This window comes from Anser cygnoides, chromosome 8, assembly GCF_040182565.1.
Source record: "Anser cygnoides isolate HZ-2024a breed goose chromosome 8, Taihu_goose_T2T_genome, whole genome shotgun sequence".
In the NCBI taxonomy this organism is placed as follows: domain Eukaryota; kingdom Metazoa; phylum Chordata; class Aves; order Anseriformes; family Anatidae; genus Anser; species Anser cygnoides.
Genome location: NC_089880.1, coordinates 12,012,231 through 12,024,920, shown reverse-complemented (window position 1 = coordinate 12,024,920; position 12,690 = coordinate 12,012,231). Strand labels below are relative to the sequence as shown.

General features: G+C 49.0%; 1 protein-coding gene across 1 annotated transcript in view; it reads left to right on the top strand.

Annotated features, from left to right (window-relative positions):
• XPR1 (xenotropic and polytropic retrovirus receptor 1) overlaps positions 1-12,663 on the top strand; it is a 103,936-nt gene extending 91,273 nt beyond the window's left edge. Inside the window, exons 12-15 of the mRNA XM_048054236.2 lie at positions 5,574-5,740; positions 6,460-6,599; positions 7,433-7,654; positions 8,514-12,663. Coding sequence (XP_047910193.1) covers positions 5,574-5,740; positions 6,460-6,599; positions 7,433-7,654; positions 8,514-8,574 — 590 coding nt within the window. The 3' untranslated portion in view covers positions 8,575-12,663. The remainder of the gene's footprint in view (positions 1-5,573; positions 5,741-6,459; positions 6,600-7,432; positions 7,655-8,513) is intronic.
• Positions 12,664-12,690: the final 27 nt, after the last annotated feature.

Sequence of the window (12,690 nt, the reverse complement as noted above, 5' to 3'; positions counted from 1 at the left end):
TCGGCACCCTACCAGGAGAATGATTCATTCATGTGGTTCCGAAACCTGCAGCTGTGAGGTGCGTTTCCATGGCTGGGGCTTTGCAAGGGGACTACCAGTGCCATTTATATCGCTTAATGCAGCTTTGAGTTAATGGTGACTGGAGAAGCGAGAACGCTAATGAATAAGGTGTAAGTAGAAAGGATGGCCTACCGGTACCTCATTTCATGGGCACTTAAGAGGGGGAAGCCTGGCTTTTTTTTATTTAATGGAACGTATTAGAAGAAGCAACTGACTGCATCACAAGCAATTTACCTTCCAAATGAATGCAGGCCTGGAGTTCTCTGGTGCTGTAGAAATCTAGGAATGCAATAATTCATCTTTTTTTTTTTCCTTTATCACTTTTGCGTTTTGAAGGAATCTCTTTGGGGATCTCAAAGCACTATAGAGGTACCAGATGACATCGTGCCCCGATCCCTATATTGTCCAGTGAAGGCCCTGATTATCACACAAATTATTTTTGATTGTGAATCCAGACATTCTTACTAGCGAGACCGCTGGCAAATGGTTAGATTGGAAACCCCATCCTCCTCGAGGTAGCTGTTAAACAACCCCCAGTATCACTTCTCAAATGTGAGAGAAGATGCTGGAGGAAGAATCTGATTGAATCTGTCAGCAGGGAATGATATGCATCCTCCAGTTTGCAATTAAATCACGTTTCTTTTGCTTGTGAGATACAAGCAATGAAATTACTCTGTCTTTAAATCAGACACAGTTGCATTTCCTACAATGCAAACTAGCAGAGTGTTTTTTTTAGTGAAAACAGGATTTAGGGATTTCCCTGTTTTACAAATGCATAATCTAAAATAGAAGAAGAAACGAGAGGTTGTCTCCTGACAGCTCTTCGCTGTGCTATCTTTTGCTACTTTGCTTTAAATTGTGCCTCGAGGCTATGGGAGAGGTTTGCAGAATCTAAGAAGGTTGTTCATACGAAATGGTTGGTGTTTGACAAAGCCTGTCAGTGCACAATGGCGAGTCCTTGTGCTCCTTGCGGTTATTTGCCTTTTTCCTGCATTAAGTCCACTGTCATGTCGTGTCTCTGCCATTGATCCGCATGAAATAGAGGTGCATGCAGGCTGGGGGGAAAGGGAGCAGTACTGCTGTCCCTTCGTTAACAGTTATAATTACCGAGGGATCAGTCAGGCTGCGTTTCAAGCCATGAGGTTGTGAGATAAGTGCTTTGGGGTGCCATTCTGGTGGCAGTTCTTGGGGAGGTAAGTCACTTTCAGCCTTCGCGCTCCTCCCTTTGTGTGCTGGGATGGAGTTAAGAGGCACGCATCATCCGCAGCCTCACTGGTAACAGAAAGTACATGCTCAGTTTTCTAGTATCTCTCGTCTAGCACACTGTAAATACGTATTTTTTGTTGTTGTTGTTGTTTAGGTTCTGCTTAAATCTGCAATCGAAAGGGTAGCCGTCAAAGGAGACTGAATTTGGCGTGCTTTGATCAAGAGGTTTTTAATTCACGCTGGAGGCGGAGCTGCTCCGGTATACTCAGCGTTGTATCGTGTAGCAGGGCTTACCTGCTATGTTTCCTGATAACCTCAGACTTCTTACAGCTTTTATCACAGCTTTCACCATCAGCAAAAACCACAGCCGGCTGCAGCGGCTGACACACCAGGAGTGCTTATCAAGGGCCATTGTGCTCTTACCCAGGTCTTCAATAATACATGGCATTGATTTTTGCTGTGTTGAATACTATATAGTGTTTACATTCCCCGGAATAATTCAGCAGGGTAAACAGATAGTATTCTTTGGAAGTAAAGTCAATATTAACTGCATTCAGGATAGTATTTGCTGTCTATCTTTGATGGAAAGCGACCTTTCTCTTGCCTGTGTTTGGAAGGGGCTATAATTTCTGCACAGTATTGTTCTCTCAAAATGCTAGTCAGATACTGTGTCCCCTGTGGCTGGTTTTGGTATCGAAGGTATTTGTCTATCAGCAATTTTTTCACGCAGTAAATTCTGTTGCTGCATGTGCCTTTGGCTGTTTTCCTGGTCTGTGGCCATTCACAGCTTCAGTTCAAAGGTTGAAGCCTTCCATTATTCATCCAGTTGACCTTCTGGGGCAATTTGTGGGTGTGTTTGTGCAGAGTATCTACCGGAATTGCCTTTTACAGGGTAAGCTGAGGATGCTAATGACAATTTTGCCCACAGTGAAGGTTGCAAGTGGTCCCTGGAGCGTGCTGCTTCCCATCGTCTGCAGCAGGTGGGGATGGCGTGGGTGCTGCGGCAGGACGGTGAACTCGAATAGCCTCGACACAGCTGAACACCTCCGACCTGCAGACATGCTATTCTGAACATGCATTGAAATCTGCCCTCCACAGGGGCTAAACCTGCACCTGCAGCGTTACGTGCCGTGGTTTTGTGCTGATGGTGTGCTGTCCTGCCTGGGCCGTTTTGAATAACCATGTGGCTGGGGAAGTTGCTGCGTGGCGGTGCCTGCTGGAGCCTCTGGTACAAAGGTCCTTGTGCACCTCCGACTCGGTGGGCTGGCACTTGTCCTGCAGAAGGCTTACTGCAGTCCATAGCATTTTAAAAAGTTGGGTCTTTTTCACTTCTTGGAAGTGCTGAGATCTACCAGATGTCCAGCACGCTTCTGTTGTCTGCGAGACTCTCCAGTGGTGTTTTTGGTGGGTTTTGGCACATCATTAAACAAATTAAAAAATGGGATGAAACAGTTCCTGTTTAAATAGACCCTGACATCATCATATGTATACACAGCAACATATTGCAACTCCAGAACGGGCGGGCAGTAGATGGAGCCTCTGGGCAGAATATGAATGCCTTGATTTCCTAACCCCCTGAGCAGCGCTGAAGAAGGCCACTAGGACCAGCCAGTGGAGATTGAGATATAATTGCTTGCCTAGAGCAGTAACATATTTCTGTACGCCAGCTGAATACCGATGAGGACAGAAGGAAGGAAGGTATCAAACAGAATTGCAGGCAGGAGGAAAAAGAAGATAAGTGATTAAAGGAAGGGACTCAAAGGCCAAGGATGAAGACAATAGGCTTGTTCTGATGAGAGCGTTTTACCAGGGAGCGATCTGGTTTTGTAATGAAGTTTTTCAGGAGCTGAATGCAGTGCAGAGCTGGTGGGTGAGAAAACAGGCAAGAGCAAGGGGCATGCAGCGTCACCACAGACGCCAGTGGAAAGACAGGGGCTGAGAAAGGGAGCTGGAGCCAGGAACTGGAAGCAACCACTGGAAGCAACCACTAACTGGAAGCAACCACGTCCTTTTGCATTTGGTGAAGCTGATGCTGCAAGATTTCTTACTTGGGACTTTTTCTTCCTGGCACTCCTCTTTTCGGGAATTGCACACAATCACTTGTCAGGCAATTTAGGCTTAAGCTGCATGAATGTTTTTAATCACCTTCCTAGCTGGCAACTTAGCATACGGTCTTGTTAGCTCTGGTTACGCACACTTTGCCCCTTACATACTTTGAGATGATGTTCTGGGGCCAGACCATCCCCTCCGTGAGCAGAGAGCAGGAAAACACCAAGGAGCATCCCAGCGATGCTTGGCTGTCCTTCAGCACTGCAGGGCATGGCCGTGGATGGTACTGCCAGCACTGCCTTCCACATCTCTCCGAAGGTGTGCAGCTTCAGTTTATTTTAATTCTGTCCTTAAAAAACAAACAAACAAACCACAAACCAGCAGGAGCCAAGCTTCAAGCCTAAGCTGCCTGTAGGAAGTATGAAGCCTCCGGGGTAGTTTGGAGCATTTTAGATGGTTTAAAGCACTTAACCCCTTAACTGCCTCTCTGAATTATTGTTTAGGATCTGGTAGGGGAACTGAACATGGAGATCTAATGAGCTAAAAATAACGGAGGAAAGCACAGCCTTAGCGTCTGAGTCACAGAACATCAGCATCTGCCTTTTCTTTCTTATGAAATGACGTAGGGGAGGCTTTGGAGGAGCTGATGGGGGAGGATGAAATCTTGCAGTAGAGTCCTAATTGCTAAGCCTCAGCCTGAGTCCTGTTTTGTGGGCAACTGCTCTTTGAGAAGGAACAGGAGAGGAGGTTTTAGCAGCAGCATTTACGTAGCTGGGCATTGGAGCCCGTGCGGCACACGACGTCCGTACGGTGCTCTGCAGCAGCAGGGTTGGGCAGCGGGGTCAGACCGAGCTTCAGGGAGAGGAGGGCTGCAGTGCAAACACTTCTGGCCTTGCACGAAAGCAGGAAGGCTGGTCAAAGCTGTAAAGCTGAAGCGAACCTCTCGTCCTTTTCCTCTGCTGATTTGAAGCTTGGCTGCCGATAGGCTTTGCTTCATAAGTGGTTTTAATAGGTTTGCTTTAGGGGATGTGTTTTGCAAAGGGAATGTGTGTGTGTATTTGACCTATATCCTGCACGTCGTGTCCAGGGAGCCTGAAAGGCATAATGGGAAGAATGTGCTCTTACACGATGCCTCTCATTTTCACTTCCATTAATTTTATCGGGTTGCTGCAGCACGTTTATATCACAGTTGTTAAAAAACAGAAAGAGGAGAGAGCAAATTGCCCTGTTGCTCTGTGTGAGATCGGCTTCAGGGATTCTCTTGGTTTAAAGCCACGTACGTGGAAAACAACGCTGTCAGTATGGCATTGGTTTTGTACTGGAAACATTATTGGCTTTTTTTTTGTATTGGAAGTGCTGCTGGCTTTGTTAGGAGGAATCGGAGGACGGGCAATCTCAGCCGCTGCGCAGAAGAGACTGCTAACGGCACAGAGATGCCGAGCGTCTCAGCCTGGCGAAGCATCGTAATCTTCTGTTTGTATGAACTTTATGACCCAGATTTGCTAAATGAAAGCAAACAAAATGATCAGATCTGTTTGTTTTTTGCCCAGCTGACTGATGTAAGGAAATGTAGCTGAACTGAGAGAGCAGCGCAGCCTTTTCAGGTGGCAGTAGGGAGCAGCTTATTTACAAAAACGTATCCACAGGTGAACAAACCTTGGTCCCCCTGGCCTGTGTCACACAAGACCGAGCTCTGTAAGGATATTCAGAACTCTTTGTGATTTATACATACACGTATTGCTTTCTTTTTGCTTATTTTCCCTGTCACCACAACCTCTGAAATAACTAGTGGAATTCCTGTCCTGTTCATCTTCTTTCAGGCTGTTAGAGCATTAATTTACTGTTCGCATTTGTGCAAAGTCAAATACACTCTAACAAAACCCTTCTAACTGAGCATTGCCTCGTTGCTTTATCCTTTATACAGGCCCATGTCCTTTGTGAAACACGGCCCTCAGCTTCCACCTGCTGTTCAGAGTTAGAATGACAGGTCTGCCACAAGTTGCAAGGAAATGAAAATGTTAATGCACATTTCAATTCCAAGTGCAAAACGTTGAATGAGTTTAAAGTGCAATTTAAATTACAGTATAAAGCTGGTCCTGGTAAGGCTTTCAGTTGGTTTCAGGTGAGCTAGCCTGGTTTTCTCAGAAGGCGAATAAAAGGGGTGTTACTTTCCCTGGTGGAGTCAGCCAATTTATCACTGTTTTAAGAAGCAGTCTGCTTTAAGATGTACAGAAGTGTGCTGTTCTTCTCTTTTGCAGCTAAAAACCACAGTGACACCCAAGTGTTCTTCTACCTGTGGATTATCTTCTATTTCATCAGCTCTTGCTACACGCTCATTTGGGACCTGAAGATGGACTGGGGTCTCTTTGACAAAAATGCTGGTGAAAATACCTTTCTCCGAGAAGGAATTGTCTACCCACAGAAAGTGCGTATATGGCCTGCTCTCCTGCTAGAGAAAGCCTTTAGCCTTTTAACAAAACCTGAGCGTAGAGCATGCTGCAGTTGGCTACCTCATGCTTCCTGAATGCTGTGCACCAGGGTTTTCTAGCAGCAGAGTTCATTACTTCAAAGCGATCGTTTCACACCGTTCACGTTTCTGGTGGTTGAGACGCAGTTCCTCTGTCTTTATGCCGCCTCTGTAACAAGATAGTTGTGTCTGCAATTAGAAGCTATGCAAATGTAAACCAACTTTCAAGCAGCTCTTACCACAGCTGTATGAAGCTTTTGCATAGACCACTGGCTGGTTTTGTTGCTGAATTGCAGGTGCTGTTCAGTGGTGCTTTCCAAGGCCACCGTAAATGGCCCGTGAAACTCACTTTTACCCGTATTCTGTCATGTTTCTTCCAAGTTTAATAGAGGCACATGAGTATGTGGAAAATGCTGAGGGTTTGCAGCAAAATTTAACTTTACTAGAGTCTTTTGTCCAGAAACGAAAAGTGTAGGAAGTGCAATAAGCGTTATTGTATCATTCCTGTAGGTATTCAGCAAGCAGTGTAGGATGTAATTCCTCTCTACGTGAAAGCTACAAAGTTGATTTAGAAGTTTAAGCACGCAGGCCTGCCTCTTTCTGAAGGCCTGAATAGATCTGTCTTCTGTGCAGACCATGCTAGATGACCTGTCCTGTTTGTCTGTCCTGTTCTTCAGGCATACTACTATTGTGCCATTGTAGAGGACGTGATCCTGCGTTTTGCGTGGACCATCCAGATCTCCCTCACCTCCATGCAAATCTTTCCGTATGCTGGGGACATCATTTCTACTGTTTTTGCCCCACTTGAGGTTTTCAGGTAAGGCTGCTTGACTCAACAGTTTGTTTCTATTTTTAATTATTTGTATAATGCCAGCACAGTGAGCAGTATTGTGCTAATGTATGTGGAAGATATACGTCCTTAAAACTGAAGATAAAGTCTTACAGGAACATTTAATCTGAACAGGGTGCTGAGCCAAGGAAGCTGTACAGGGTTCCGCAGGAATGTGTGGCTGGGTCCTTCTCACTGCATTTGTCATTTACTCTGAACCTAGACCTAATTTAGAGGGTTTTGCTATTAATAAATTTCTCCTTAAAATTATGTTATTGGCAAAAGCATTTGAAATTTCACCTGATTTTACGTGTACAATTATTCTCAAATTCCTGCTTTTATTCCAAACACTAATGTGGATCATTGGTTTGGACCCTGCAAGGTTTCAGGGCTCTTTACACACTCTTACTCTAGCTGGAGACCCCCACAGCTTCTTGAGATGAATTAAAAAAAAAAAAAAAATTGAAGCTGAACCTCACTCATGTATGTGGCAGAGGTTGCCATATATTTTCCCTTTCACTTGTAATGCCTGCTGCCTCCATGCTCTCTGGACCAGGGCTGTCATCGTTAGGACAATGAATGAGCCTGCCAGATCTGTTGTTCTCCGGGGAGCTGGGAAGATGTTGGAGCAGGTGCTGCTGTTAGTCATTTGCTGTTTCTCGGTACCCCAGGCACGTTCCCAGAGGCACTTTGTGATCAGTGGCAGCGGTCAGTGCTGTGTATCAGTGCTATCTGGGTGCGTGGATCAGTGCTTCGACAAACACGGGCGCTGCCCGTACGAGTGGGACTGCAGTGACAAATTTCACTTTTTCTCCCTGCAGGCGGTTTGTGTGGAACTTCTTCCGTCTGGAGAACGAGCACCTGAACAACTGTGGGGAGTTCCGTGCCGTGAGGGACATCTCCGTGGCACCGCTCAACGCCGATGACCTGACGCTCTTGGATCAGATGATGGACCAGGAAGATGGTGTACGAAATCGCCGTAAGAACAAACAGTGGAAGCGCAGCCAGAGCATATCCTTGCGCAGACCTCGTCTTGCTTCACAGTACGTTTCTCCTTTCCTCCGGCGCAACAAACCAAATCATGTTGGAGCTGTTGCTTTGTGGCTGTTTATGGACCGGGTAATCGTGCTAAGACCTCAGCTGAAGCAGTCCTTCAAAGGGTGGACAGGTCTGATTAGTAAACGAATATGCTTCTGCTGGAGGGTTGATCCATCTTTTACGCTGTCTTTGGGTTCTGTTAAACCACTGGAAAAGGTAGTTCTGTTTACAGAGCTCCCCTCCTGCAAAAATAACCCGTAACAGTTGCCAGAGGTGATAAATCCAGACCTGGGAGACAGGTTCTCTTCAATCAGCCATTTCCAGGCTTCAGACCACCCCAAGATTTCAGTTACCCTTGGGTTAAGATTTCACATGTGAGATCTCAGACCCCTTCCTCTCCCAAATCCAAACCCATGAAATTTTTCTTTCCACTCCTCATTCTTATACCCTACACATTTCCCCATCTTGCACCCCAGCCCCTGAACCTGTTGGCTGCGCATTTTCTTTGCTGCAGTGCCTGTGCTCTCAGCATCACAGGATGCTCCGGTGTCCAGGCATCGCTTCTTCCCCTGCAGCATGACTCCAGAGCCCTGCCCTGTGGCCGAGAGGCAAGCTTGGGCTCCCCAGGGATGAGGGAGCACAGCATGCAAGGAGCATTGTGTAGTCACTGCAGAGGGACAGTTGGGGTGTATTTATAAGGCCCTTCTGTTCCTAGGGAGAATGGCAGTGTGTGAAGCAATTCCAGTAGCCTGCTTACCCCGTCTGTGTAAGAGATTTTCAGGTGCACTGCTCTTTTGTTGTCTGTGTGTAGAAAAGGGAATTTCTCCTCCCCAGCGAGTGTTTTCTCTGTTTGTTTTTTTCCAGGTCCAAGGCTTCTGACACTAAGGTATTGATAGAGGACCTAGCGAAAGAAGTGAACACATGAAACGGCCACGGTCTTTTATTCCGCATCCTTTGTTTTCTCATTCTGCTCCCCTCTTCCCCAAGTAACCCAGTCTCTGGTACAGTTCCAGCTGAAAACAGGAGAAAACACTGAACACGTTTTCCGAGCTCTTCCAGACCAGATCCTATGGACTCCAACAAGCTCACTGTGTTTCATTTCTTTTCTTCTGGGTTAATTTTGATGTTCTATTTTAAAAATAAAAAATTTTACTTTCTTTTGCCAATAAAAAGGACAGTTCAGGAAAGAAGGATTGTTTACAGTCTCAACAAGGACATACAAACCTGTCTGGATAAAGAAGCATCATAGGGACTCCCTCATGGGACAGTGCCGAGAACACCCTCGGTTTCTGCTTGGCCCGGTTTTGACTGGTTGAAACCGGACTTAAGTTTTTAAATCTGATTTTTTGTTTTTTGTTTTTTGTTTTTTTCTTCATATCCAGCGCTGAGGCACTGGCTGCACTTGCAGGGAAAGTGCACTTAGAGCAGTATCTTCATTCATGAAGCTACTTTTTAATTTGATGTAACTTTTCTTATAATTTTTTGGAAATATGATGTATCTGTTGCGTATAGTTTTCACATTATTTATGAAACCTAACAACCATATGAGAGTGATTCTGAGTCCTGTGCAATGAAGGTTGTAACAGTAAAACGAAGCCGGGAATGTCGATCTAGATCTCTAGGGTTGTGGGGTTATGCTCTGCACGTACCCCTCTCGCGAGACAACTTGCACCTATTTACCTTTTCTCTCTTTCTTTCTTTCTTTTCAATTTTATTTTAAGCCAAAGTTTCTCTTTCTGACTTTTAGTTGCTGCTACTGCTTCTGGGCATGTCTCTTGTGCCAGTTCAATGCCGACTTCCCATGCAGCTGTGTGAAAGCAGTGCAAATGATCCCGAGACCCTTTCGAAGGGCGAGCCGGGTCCTACCGATCGTGCAAACAGCTAGGCAGACAAAGGCTTCGGAAATCCATTGTCCGGATCAAAATCTGTATTTCAAAGCCTTAATAATCGTTAGGTGAGGGCACGATCCACCTGGTGCCACGCTGGGAGCTTTCCTGCTGTTCTCCCGCAGGGGGCTCGAGCTGGCTGTGGCTGGGGAGCACAGAAGGGTCTCCGTGGTGCCTCCTGATGGGGACGCAGAGCAAAGGTCCCCTTGTGGCTGCTGTTCTGCCCGACGTGGCAAAAAGCCCGTCGGGCGCTCTCCCGGCACAACGCGGCTTGGCTGTTCCTCCTGCCTCTCGCCTGCTCTCCGTAACCCAGTTTAGGAAGCGTGATGCTATCAAGCAGGCTCAGGTGAGGGGCATCCGCCTTGCTGAGCAGCTCACGATGCTGACGTGGTAGCCTTGTTGGTCTCCTCCCGCAGAGAAGGAAGCAGACGGGCGGCTGGCTCCCGGGCAGCTGTGTCCAGCTGTGCGGCTGCTGCTGCAAAGGCGAGGTGGGCCTCTTCGTGTAGGATCCTTGCACTGGTGTCTGTCCGTTGGCTTGCCTCCATTTTCGGCGGTGGAATTGCAGGAATGCCTGCCTGGCTGCTGTCGCGTTGTTTCCGTTCGCGAGCTGTGAGCGCGGTTTCCCACCTGCCTGCTGGCGCGTTGCGTTTTCTCAGTTTTTGCCTGCTGTGCCTCTCTTGCCCAGAGGAACCGAAGAAGGAAACGTAGTTCATTTCATTTGAAATAGGTTAAAATGAAGTGGTAGCGAACCCGTGACAGAACAAGGCCAACACTGCAGGTCGGTAGCTGCCCGAGACACGCACTGAGCTTGCCGGGGACCTGCCCGCACCCTGCCATCGGTGCGGTGCGGCGGCCGCCTCCGTCTGCTCGGTGCCCCTTGGTGCCCACGAGCTGCTTCCCCTGCCAGCTCCCCTAGGTCCACTACTCCCTGCTCGTAGGCAAGCAGAGCCTGAGGTCTAAGGCCCCTTAAAATAGTTTTGCTAACTGGCAGTGGTCGCTGCGCCCGGAGCTCGTGCAGCCGCTGGAGCCCTGCGGAGCTGGGGGCAGCTCTCCGGGAGGGCAGCGGCACCGAGGGGAGCGGTCCGGAGCAAGCGAGTGTGGTTACTTCGGTGGTTGTTTTTGTAAAGAAAGCTCGCTGGTAGCTCTGCCCTTCCGAGGGAGCGGGAACGCATTGCAGCCTGGCTCCAAGAGGGGATTTAAAGCGCCACCGGGAGCTCCCTGCCTTCCTCAGCGGGGCTGGGGAGAGCCGGGCACGTTGGGGGCCCCCTGGTCCTAACCTGACGGGGAGCTGCGAGTTGCAAGCAATTGTGTTTTTACCCTGTGGTTTATCAAAGCAAGAATCCATCTGTCCATCTGCTGCTCGGGCCTGTCTCCTTCCTGGCTCTCTCCCTTTCCATTTTTTTTTTTCTGTCTTTGCTGCCAGGAGAAATAAGCAAAAGGGGAGGCGGCGTGCCGCAGCTGGCAAACGTTTTCTCCTGAAATACAACGCCGTCCCTTTTGGCAGGGAGGATGCTCTCTGGGGACAGCAGCCTGACTTCCTGGCAGCGTGGCTGTTAAAGGACCCCGTCTCCCCGGCGCGTGTTCCCGACCCACCGGAGACTCCTGAGAAACGCGGGGCGCGGATTTCTCCCGAGGGTCGGTGCCAGAACCCGGGTGGCCCCGCGTCTCTGCGAACATCTGGCCGGCAGAGCGAGGCAGGTGTGGAGAGGAAATGGTGCCGGGCTCCTGGAGCAAGGGGAGCGGGGGGCCGAGTTTTGTGGGTGGGCTCTGGTGGAACTGAAAGGGGGACTCGAAAACACTGCCGGGGGGGAGAAAAGCTGGGGAGCAATCTAGAAACGACGGGGGAGCAGAATAAGGAGCTGGGGTTTTTAGGCTGGTACTTCAGGTGCTGGGATGTGCCCGAAGGCTGCTCTCAAGTTGTGATGGTACGGCTGGGGCACCTCGGTGGTCTTGAGGCCTTCTCCTTGCCTTCGTGGCCTGAGGCTTGCCGGGGGCCGTGGTTGTGCGTGGCTCTGAGGATGGCAGGAAGCCTCTTCCAGCTGCTGGAGCCCTTGGGGATGGTTCCACCTGAGGGGAGGTGATGCTGCCGTGTGGGCGGTGGTTTTGGGGGATTCCCTCTGAACTCCTTTCTCTTTGCTCCCTTGCTCCCTGGAAAGCTCTTTGCTTTCCATCCCATCCGCCCTTTCAGGGATCCGCGGCTTGCAGGGGGTGAGGAGTTCGGGGTCGCGGGTTGGGATTTGCAGCCTCCGGGGTCTCTCAGCTACCTGGAGCTCCCCGGTGCCCCCTTCGGCTCTGGCCCCCCTGCGTGGCTTTGGCCACGGGGAGGAAGTCCCAGGTGGAGCATTTCGATCCGCTCGCGGTAGGAAGTGGCCGCTGGTACCTCCCTGGCGAATCCTCCTTGTCCTGACCTTCACAGCTGCTTTGCGGGGGCCCCGAGGAGCAGGGCTCCCCCTCTGCTCGGAGGAGAGGCAGGCGATGCAGGCCCGGGTCAGGTCGGGAGGAGAAAACCCCTGGGGTTTTCACCGCAGGTGTCCCAAGGAGCGATGGAGGCCGTGCTTGGCGCTTTGCCTCCAGCACCCGAGGGAACGCGGCCGCCTCCCGGCGGCACGAAGCCAGCCCCGGGCCCACCTCACCTCCACCACCCCATGGGCACGCGTGGCCGGGGGTGAGCTCTGCCTCGAGCATTTCCTTGATCTGAGTTTGATTCCAAAGGCCATCGGATCGTTTTTGCTGTGTTGGTCTGAATGATTACTCTATGAAGCCCTGACCTGTAGATGTCCAAAGTAATTATGGAGTGTGATTAGTCCTCTGTGGGTGCTTTCTTTCTTTCCTCCTTTCTCTTTCGCTATCCCCTTCTCCACTCTTCTTTTTGGCTAAGTGGAAAAGGTGAGGACAAAGAAATTGCCGCTTGCTTGGACTCATGATGTATCTGTGACTGCGCTGTTAGCTGTCTCCTCTTTCCTTCCCAAATGGATATCATTTTTGGAGTGTGGAATACCCTTCTTGATAAGTAGGTTTAAAAAAAAAAAATGCACAATGTGATACTGTTTCATAGTTTCTAGGTGGTTGTATAAAAGCAAAGTTACTGTGATTGTGTTTTTAAAAGGAAAAAGTGATTGGTTACGAAATCTGTCCTTTTTTTCATTATTACAAGC